Source organism: Mobula birostris, chromosome 13, assembly GCF_030028105.1.
Source record: "Mobula birostris isolate sMobBir1 chromosome 13, sMobBir1.hap1, whole genome shotgun sequence".
NCBI classification, from domain to species: Eukaryota; Metazoa; Chordata; class Chondrichthyes; order Myliobatiformes; family Myliobatidae; genus Mobula; species Mobula birostris.
The window spans coordinates 74,679,972-74,690,431 of record NC_092382.1 but is presented as its reverse complement, the minus strand read 5'-3'; the positions used below and the strand labels follow the sequence as shown (position 1 = coordinate 74,690,431).

At 46.0% G+C, this 10,460-nt stretch overlaps 1 protein-coding gene across 1 annotated transcript; it reads left to right on the top strand.

Annotated features, from left to right (window-relative positions):
• The first annotated feature begins 658 nt into the window (after positions 1-658).
• On the top strand, positions 659-9,578 carry LOC140206988 (uncharacterized). The gene is made up of 2 exons (XM_072275305.1): positions 659-696; positions 7,053-9,578. Exon 2 carries the CDS (start codon positions 7,459-7,461, stop codon positions 8,848-8,850), a length of 1,392 nt encoding a protein of 463 aa, XP_072131406.1. The 5' UTR covers positions 659-696; positions 7,053-7,458; the 3' UTR covers positions 8,851-9,578.
• The last annotated feature ends 882 nt before the right edge of the window (positions 9,579-10,460 follow it).

Below are 10,460 nucleotides of genomic sequence, written 5' to 3'. Positions count from 1 at the left end.
GAGCAGAGGCAGAAACCAAAGAGTTGCCAGCCTGAGTCAGGGCTTTGGGGCTCCAGAAAGAGATGGGGTCTAGAGTTTATGAGGAGGAGGAGGAAGAAGAGGAATCAGACCAGCAGGATGTGGCTACAGAAACATTTGGAAGTTGATTGATTTTTAAAAAGGTGGTTAATGTCTGCAAAATACTGGAGAAAATCAACGGATGAGGCCGCAAATGTGGAGAGGAATAAATACATAACGATTAGGCCGAGCCCTTCGGCATGGCTAGACTGTGTACTCCTCTGCTTAGTTGCTGCCCGAACTGCAGAGTTCATCCAGAATAGTGTGTGTGTGTGTGTGTGTGTGTGTGTGTGTGTGTCTACATTTCCAGCAACAGCAGAATCTCTTGTGTTTTATATCTGCATTTTGTAAGAGGATTGTACCTTGGCTCCTGACACGCGAAATGCCTGTTGATATTGAGTATATTATTTATGGAAGCTGCTTTCTGCTGAGTTTTCTACACACAAAACACAGTGAGGCATGGACATGGAACCGGTGCCTGCAGAAACCTAAAGTCACCGTGATCACCCAGAAAGCGGTGCCTTAAAAATAACGCCCGCTTGCAGCACCGATTAAATGCGCAGGCGTCAGGGTTGTTGACTTTCCCGAATATTACGCATGCGCGCAGTACACAAAAGGCCGCGGAACGATCAGCTACAGGTAAGGGCATATTCCGGGCGGGGGGTTTCGACTCTGACTGATGGGCAATTGCTCCTGCCATCGTGGCCCGCAATCCCGGGGCAGTCCTGTTCTCTTCCCTCTCTCTCTCTCTCTCAGCCCCACCATCCGTACACGGGCCCCGGGGAGCTTCCGGCTGATGAGGGAGTGGGAACCGATGCATCTTTCAGACAGAGCTGAGCTCCAGCTGTCTAAATACAAGGATTAGGAACTCGGGGAAAGGGAACAAAATCTTTTAGATCAGTAGCTGAGAAAATCTCCTTTGTTCTACCTTCAACCACAAACAAAAGAAACTCTGCAAATGCTGGAAATCCAAGCAACACACATAAAATAGGTAAAATAGAACTATTTTCCATAGATGCTGCCTGGCCTGCTGAGTTCCTCCAGCATTTTGTGTGTGTTGCTTGTTCTACCTCCTCTTGTTCTGGACGTTTCTACCCGTGGGAACATATTTTGACCCATTCTGTCCGGTTACATAATGATATCAAACACCTTTGTCCTGGGCAACATGTAGCTTTCACAAAACAAATGTGCCAGACTCCAATGAGACAGACTGCTGCCCTTCCCTTCATATTCATTGGCATTGCCATCAATGAGTTCACCACCATCAGTCACCTGGGGGAGGGTTCAGGAGAGATATTTATGTACAATACAGAAAATGGTATTACCTGTGTGTATTGTGGCAATGCAAAAGTTGCTGGAGAATGTGCAAGTGGGAAGAAGTGAGTGATATTGGGAAATCTGACTTTTTAAAGTATCATTTTACGAGCAAATCAGATATGGACAGTGTGCAAAATTTCTGTTGAGAAGATCCTTCATTACCCGCTACAGGCCTGCTACATAGGTTGTGTGAGAGTGCAGATGAACATGATCAAACCTAGGGGAGATCAAAGTTCTTATTGATTGTGATTTGCTAGCTGTTAAAGTCAATACCTCTCTATATAAAATTCAGTGTGCACATTTTTGTTACTGTTAAAAATTGCACAGCGCAAGATATTTGCACACACTTGTCATTACAAATTTGAGGGGGCATTGGTGGAAAGGTGGGGAGACCTCCAGTGTCCCTGACACCATCACCTACAAGATGTGTATCCAGCTACACTTTAAGGAGTTGGAACTCAAAATAGATGAATTCCGGATCATCTGGGAGTCAGAAGGGATGATAGATATAACATGAAGAGAGGTGAGTTACACCCAAGGTGCAGGACACAGGAAACTGGGTGAGAGTCAGGAAGGGGAATGAGGTTAAATAGCCATCGCAGAGTACTCTTGTGGCCATCCCTCACAACAGCAGATGGACCACTTTAGAAACTTGTTGGGCGGTGGGGGGGGTGGGGGAATTACCTTGCAGAGGAAAGTCAAAGTGGTGATAGGGGGTTAGTTAGTTTGGGAAATAAAACTAGCAGAGGTCTAATATCCTAGTGGTAAGGCTTGCTATTGCTAGTGTGGGGGTGGGAGTGTTGGTTAAAGTAAAGTTGCAGGGGGGTGGGGGGCGGAAGCCAGAATGACAGAACAGATAGTGGAGAGGGTGAATTGAATTGAATTGACTTTATTACATACATCCTTCATATACATGAGGAGTAGAAATCTTTACGTTACATCTCCGTTTAAATGTGCAATGTGTAATTTATAGTAATTTATAACAAATAGTTTGTACATAGGACAGTCTATATAACATAGAAATACAGTTCTATCAGCATGAATTAATCAGTCTGATGGCCTGCTGGAAGAAGCTGTCCCGGAGCCTGTTGATCCTGGCATTTACGCTGTGGTACCGTTTCCCAGATGGTAGCAGCTAGAACAGTTGGTGGCTGTTTCTGTAAATGTCCTGTCAGTGGAAAGTTCACATCTGCAGATTCGCTGTGCTGTCCGCACCACTCTCTGCAGAGTCCTGCCATTAAGGGAAGTACAGTTCCAAACCAGGCAGTGATGCAGCCAATTAGATTGCTCTCAATATTGCCCCTATAGAGTGTTCTTAGGATTTGGTGGCCCATAACAAACTTCTTCAACTGTCTGAGGTGAAAGAGGCGCTGTTGTGCCTTTTCCACCACACAGCCGGTATGTACAGACCACATTAAATCCTCGTTGATGTTTATGCCGAGGAACTCAAAGCTGTTCACCCTCTCAACCCCAGATCCATTGGTGTCAACGGGGGTTAACCTGTCTCCATTCCTCCTGTTGTCCACAATCAGCTCCTTTGTTTTTCTGACATTGAGGGAGAGGTTGTTTCCTGGACACCAGACAGATTTGTTCAGACCTAAGACGAAGTCAGCAATCAGAAGGTTGAGCATGGTGCGATGAATGTGCTGAGCTGTGTATATCACAATGCAAGAAGCATTGTAGGAAAGCCAGATGAGCCCAGGGCATGGAATTATGATATTGCAGGCATCACTGGGAGCTGGTTGCACCCAACAGTCTGAGGGATTCAGAGGAACAAATTTGTAGAGAGTTCACAGACTATACCAAGAAACAAAAGTTGATATTGTAAGTGATTATAACTTCCCATATGTAGCCCCCTGGTAAACCTCAGCTCGCTCAACTCGCTTTCATCTAGGGGAAGCAGCCTTCGGCCCCGCCAAACTGGGTAATCAAGTTTGTATGGATGCTGTGGCCAGTTAGAAGATTAGGTTTTGTACCTTCAAATTAATCACGGACATGGACACGTGACCGGGCTCTTCTTGTAGCGTATGGTGCGCTGTCTTCTCCAGCATCTCCGCCTCCACATTCAAGGATCAGTGACATTCCCGCAAAATAACAGACAATACAGCATATGCCATTAAATGATTACAATTTATAGATATTACTGGAACTATGTAATTAATAGAGATAAAATATAAAAGGAAATAAAAGGCGCCAAACTTTTCAAAGTTCACTTTGTGCACAACTGTTGGATCTCAAGTAACGGGGTCTTCTTTCCACCATTCAATCCCCTCCGACCACCTCGACCCGCCGCCTGGGACCAACCACAGTGGTCGACCAGACGCTGCACACGAGTATGTCTTCGTCTCCTCTCCTCGCTGAAGACCCTGGGCCTTGGACTCTGGCTCGTGGTCCATCCTATCGGCCAGCCCAGAGCATCGTGTCCACTGTCTCTGTCCCCATCGTGCCTTCTGCGCCAAAGCCCGCACATCACACTAGCTTACAGACACACAAGAAAAAATAACGTCTATCCCAATTGGTTAGCAACTGAATACTACTCTCTTTGTAACCCAAACAAGCAGCTAGAGAGAAAACTTTCTCAGCAGTTAACATAACAAAGAAGCCATTTTGGTTACCGTACACAGTAACATAAAAGAAGAAACCCCTTACACATATATTGACTGGGACTCCCATACTGTAAAAGGACTAGTTGTCAAATGTGCCTTAATTAGCATGGAAAATTTCCGATGTTGAAGTGTGCAGTAAGCTATTAGAAAATGGTCCAGGGCTGGTGACTGAAATTAGTGTACGGGAACACGTTATGTCTAGTGATCATAATGCCATGAGATTCCAAGTAAATACGGAAAAAACAGAGGTATGGACCAGGGGTTGAGATTCTAAATTGGAGAAAGTCAATTTTTATGGTATTTGCAAGGATTTGACAAGTGTGGATAGGGACAGGCTGTTTTCTGACAAAGGAGTACGTGGTAAGTTGGAGTTCTTCAGAAGTGAAATTTTGAGGGTGTAGAGTTTGTATGTGCCTGTCAAAATAAAAGTTGAATTGTAACTAGTGCAGGGAACCTTGGTTTTCAAGAGATATTGAAGCCCCAGATATTTTGTTCCTGTAAATGCCTCAGGCTGTTGGGTGATACCAAAACACATTAATGACTACAATATCATATTTCCACACCCTGAGCTCATCTTTCTTTAGTTGTCTTCTGTTGGTTTCTAAAAGCTTCTCAATCTTTTTTGCTCATTATCTGCACTCTCTTTGTTTTTTATGTTGACTTTGGCTTCTCACTTCAGCCATGGTTGTGTCCTCCTGCCTTTCTAATGCTTCCACTTTTTTGGGATGTGTCCATCACTCACCTCCCGAATTGCTCACAGAAACTCCAGCCATTGCCGCTCTGTTGTCATTCCTACCAGTTTCCCCTGACAATCAAATTTGGCCAGCTTCTGTGTCACAGAAACATGGAGAAAGTCAGTGCAGAAACATGCCCACTCTGGAAGATCCGAATGGTAATTTATATGAGGAGACAAAATAGATGGGGGAGATTTTACATAGTATTTTTGCATCTGTATTTGCTCAGGGGATGGACACAGAGTCTATAGAAGTGAGGCAAAGTGGCATCACCTTCGTGGACCCTGTACAGATTACAGAGGTGGAGGTGTTTGCTGTCTTAAGGCCAATAAGCGTGGATAAATCACCAGGGCCTGACAAGTTGTTCCCTGGGACCCTGCGGAAGACAAGTGCAGAAATTGTTGGGGCCCAAGCAGAGATACTTAAATCATCCTTAGTTACAGGTGAGACACTGGGGGATTGGAGGACAGCCAATGTTGTTCTGCTATTCAAGAAAGGCTCTAAAAATAAATAGGAAATTCTACATTGGTGAGCTTGACATCAGTTGTGAGGAAGTTATTAGAAAGTATGTGCAGTATATCTAAGTATATGGATAGATGTGGACTGATTAAGGATAGGCAGCATGGCTTTGTGCATAGTAGGTCATGTCTAACCAATCTTATAGAGCCTCACGAGGATGTTATCAGGAAAGTGGATGAAGGCAAGGCAGTGGATGTTGTCCACATGGACTTTAGCAAGGCACTTGACAAAGTCTCATCTGGGAGGTTGGTCAAGAAGGTTCAGTCATTCAGCATTCAAGATCAGATAGTAAACTGGATGAGACACTGTCATTGGGAGAAGCCAGACTGTGGCAGCAGATGGTTGCCTCTCCGACTGGAGGCCTGTGGCTAGTGGTGTGCCACAGGGATCACTGCTGGATCTGTTGTTGCTTGTCATCTATATCAGTAATCTGGATGATAGTGTGGTTAACTGGATCAGCAAATTTGTGGATGACACCAAGATTGGGGTGTAGTGGACAGTGAGGAAGACTATCATGGCTTGTAGTGTGATCTGGACCAGCTGGGAAAATAGTTTGAGAAACGGAAAAAGGAATTTAATGCAGACAACTGCGAAGTGTTGCATGTTGGTAGGAACAAGGTCTTACACAGTGACTGGTAGGGCACTGAGGAGTGATGTAGAAGGAAGGGATCTGGGACTACAGGTCCATAATTCACTGAAAGTGGTGCCCCAGTTAGAGAGGGATGGAGAGAAAGATTTTGGCACATTGGCCCTCATAAGCCAAAGTACTGAGTACAGGAGATGGATGTTATGTTGACATAGTACAAGGCATTGGTGAAGCCTAATTTGGAGTATTGTGTACAGTTTTGGTCGCCTACCTACAGGAAAGATGAAAAAGAGGTTGAAAGAGTTCAGGGAAAATTCATAAGGATGTTGCTAGGTCTGGAGGACTTGGGTTATAAGGAAAGCTTGAACAGGTTAGGTGTTTATTCCTTGGAATGTAAAAGATTGAGGGGAGATTTGATGGAGGTGTACCACAATTATGAGGGGCAAAGATAGGGTAAATGAAAGCTGGCCTTATCCACTGAGATGGGGTGGGACAACAACATGAGGCCATGGGTTAAGAGTGAAAGGTGGAATGTTAAGGGGAACATGACGAGAAACTTCTTCACACAGACGGTCATCCGGGAGTGGAATGAGCAGACAGCACAAGTGGCGAATGTGACCTCAATTTCAACACTTAAGAGGTTTGTGTCAGTACCTGGATAGTACGGATATAGGAGTAGAAAGTTCAAATAGTTCAGCACAAACTAGATGGGCTGAAGGGTCTTGTTCTGTGTTGTACTTTTCTATGACTGTGACAAAAACCTTAAATAGTATTAATATTCACTCTAATTCCTTTTATCAGACCGACCGTTCATCTCAGCAGCAAATTTTTATATGGCGTTAAAACTGTGGCACTTTAATCTAACAGTGCATAAAAGAAAGTCCCAGCTGCAGGTCAACAAAGGCTATTTGTGTGAGAGTGTTTCAGTCACTGTGGAACGAGACACCCATGTAGCTCAGTGAGAAGAGGGAATAATACCAATGGAGGCACAGATTGGAGATGGCAGAAATGCCCCATTCTTATAGAGACAGGAAAAGCATCAGAGAGATTGGTTCCAGTTAACATTTAATCCTAGATACCAGCACTGTGCCAGTTCGAAGATGAGTTCTCTCTCCAGCTTGGGTTGAAGCTCACTGTAACAGTGTGATGTCAGATCACAGCTTGCTGACTAAAGTGATCTCATCTGAAATGTTGTCCTTCAGCCATTGATGGATTTTGTAAATGTTTTCACAGGTTAAAAACGACAAGGAATTTATCTACAGGAATCTCGAACACAACACGCCAGATTTTCTGACACTGTCCAGATATTTAAGAATTGGAGCAAGGGCTTCACTCGATCGTCCTTCCTACTCAGACTGGGCAGGGATTCACTCGATCATCTGACCGACTGGCATGCCTGTCATTTTATACTGGGGAGAGGCTGTTCACCTGCTCAGACAGCAGGAATGGATTCACTCGGTCATCTCAACTGAAGGTACATCAGCAAGTTCACACTGGGACAAGGCCATTCACCTGTTCTGTGGGTGAGAAGGGATTCAGTCGGTCTTCCCACCTGTGGACGCACCAGTCAGTTCACACTGGGCAGAGGCTGGTCATCTGCTGAATTTGTGGGGAAGGATTCACTCAATCAGCTGACCTAATGGCTGATCAGCGAGTTCACACCAGGGAGAGACCGTTCACCTGCTCAGACTGTGGGAAGGGATTCCATCAGTCATCCACCCTACTGGTACACAAGTCAGTTCACACTGGGGAGAGGCCGTTCACCTGCTTGAACTGTGGGAAGGGATTCACTCAGTCATCCAATTTAATAGTGCACCAGCGGGTTCACATCAGGGAGAAGCCATTCATCTGCTCAGACTGCGGGAAGGGGTTCACTCGGTCATCTGACCTACTGGTGCACCAGCGAGTTCACACTGGGGAGAGGCCATTCACCTGCTCAGACTGTGGGATGGGATTCACTCAGTCATCTAAACTGAAGGAACATCAGAGAGTTCACACCGGGGAATGGCCATTCACCTGCTCAGACTGCGGGAAGGGATTCACTTGTTTATCTAAACTGAAGGTACATCAGCGAGTTCACACTGGAGAGAGGCCGTTCACCTGCTCAGACTGTGGGAAGGGATTCTCTCGGTCATCCAAGCTACTGGCACACCAGTCAGTTCACACTGGAGAGAGACCATTCACCTGCTCAGACTGTGGAAAGGGATTCAGTCGGTCACCCGACCTACTGGAACACCAACGAGTTCACACTGCAGAGAGGCCGTTCATCTGCTCAGACTGTGGGAAGGGATTCACTCGGTCACCCGACCTACTGGCACACCAGAGAGTTCACACTGGAGAGAGGCCGTTCACCTGTTCAGACTGTGGGAAGGGATTCACTCGGTCACCCGACCTACTGGAACACCAACGAGTTCACACTGCAGAGAGGCCGTTCATCTGCTCAGACTGTGGGAAGGGATTCACTCGGTCACCCGACCTACTGGCACACCAGAGAGTTCACACTGGAGAGAGGCCGTTCACCTGTTCAGACTGTGGGAAGGGATTCACTCGGTCACCCGACCTACTGGCACACCAGAGAGTTCACACTGGAGAGAGGCCGTTCAGCTGCTCAGACTGTGGGAAGGGGTTCAGTCGGTCACCCGACCTACTGGTACACCAGCAAGTTCACACTGGGGAGAGGCCATTCACCTGTTCAGACTGTGGGAGGAGGTTCACTCAGTCCTCCACTTTACAGAGACACCAGTCAGTTCACACAGGGGAGAGGCCGTTCAGCTGCTCAGTCTGTGGGAAGAGATTCACTCGGTCATCCAACCTAGAGAGTCATCAGCGAGTTCACACTGGGGAGAAGCCATTCACCTGCTCAGAATGTGGGAAGGGATTCACTCATTCATTCACCCTACACAGACATCAACGAGTTCACAGTGGGGAGAAGCCGTTCACCTGCTCAGACTGTGGGAAGAGATTCACTTGGTCATCCCAACTACTGGCACACCAGTCAGTTCATACGGGAAAGGCTGTTCCCCTGCTATGAACGTGGGAAAGCATTTCTGCAATCATCCTGCCTACAGAGACACCAGTGAGTTCACACTGGGTAGAGGTCATACACCTGCTCAGAGATTGGGAAGAGATTCTCTCAGCTATCGCCATCAAATGTGCATCATTGAGTTCACACTGGGGAGAGGCCGTTCACCTGCTGTGAATGTGAGAAGGGATTCACTCAGTAATCTAACCTTGTGACACGCTACCGGGTTCACACTGGGGAGAAAGTTTCAATAAGCTTCATGCTGGATATTTGTCCATCATTGTTTCTCAATGCAATTTTGAGAGTGACTGTCGGTGCTGAACTTGGGGGGGCTGTGACGTCACCTGTGGGGGAGCGCTCGTATTTAAAAGCACCCCAATGGACGTTTCTTATGATTTCAGTGGGACAACAACATTAATCACGGGTTTCATCACTGAATCCAGTGTTGTGAGATGTAAAGTCCCCTGTTATGTGTCCGGCTGTGCCGTGTTGTTGGTGGAGTGGGCAGCCTGGTGTTTGTCTCGATTCGGGTCACAACACCAGAATTGCCAGCGGGGTCCACACACAGTGTATTAGTGACCAGAAAACCTCCCGTCCCTGCAGTCTTTGTCTCCTGGTAAACTCAACACCCTGACAATGTGGACCATAGATACCCCTTCCTCTCAGAGTCAGGGGATCACTCAGACAGCTGATCAAAGAGAGGAATTATATTTATTGATCATTAAAGTTCACCCAGATTCGATGTTATTGTTCCCATTTGTGGGAGGGGTGGGTTTTGGGGGTTGACGATCGGGATGCCGTTCTTTTTTATACGGGGGTGGGGTGGGAGTCCGATTTTTTTCGCTCTGAAAGCCTTTTTCTTTCTTTGTTTCGTGACTCTCTGGAGGAGAAAAAAAACTCAGAGTTGTTTATGGATACCTGCTTTGATAATAAATTAACCTTTGAACTATCCGTCCCGAGCGGGACTTCCCGTGTCCAAACATTTTCATTCCCATTTCCATTCCGACGTGTCAACCCATCGTCTCCTCTTGTGCCAAGATGTGGCCACCCTCAGGGTCCAGGATCAGCACCTTATATTCTGTCTGGGTTCTCTCTCTCTCCCCGACTGCCTGTCTGCAGATATATATATATATCTCCAACTTCCCAACTTTTCAGCTCAGTGCTTCAACTAATAAAGACAACCACGCCATTTGCCTTCTTAACCACCCGATCAATCTGTGCAGTCTCTTTCAGGGAGCATTGAACTTGGAGTCTAAGATCCCTCTGATCATCAACACTGTTCAGGGTTTTGCATTTAACAGTGTACTGTCCAATACATTCGACCTACCAAGCTGCCAAGATGATCATCACTAATCAAAACTCACTGAGATTTCTCAGGTCCTCTTGAATTTATTGCCAAGTGCACAAGTACGGGAAGGTACAGGTACAGAGAAACACTGACTTGTGGCAGCACCAAAGGCAAGTACATTCAGATAACACACGGAACAGAAATTATACGATTCTCTGTCAGTCACAATCTATAAATATGTTTTATGTCATTAACAATATAAAACATACATTGTGTCCTGATCAATATTAAAATGTGCATTTTGTGTCAATAACAGACTTGGAAATGTTGA

Bases quoted from the DNA above. Each gene is read 5' to 3' on its own strand.
- LOC140206988 (XM_072275305.1), top strand. From the start codon at position 7,459: ATGGCTGATCAGCGAGTTCACACCAGGGAGAGACCGTTCACCTGCTCA.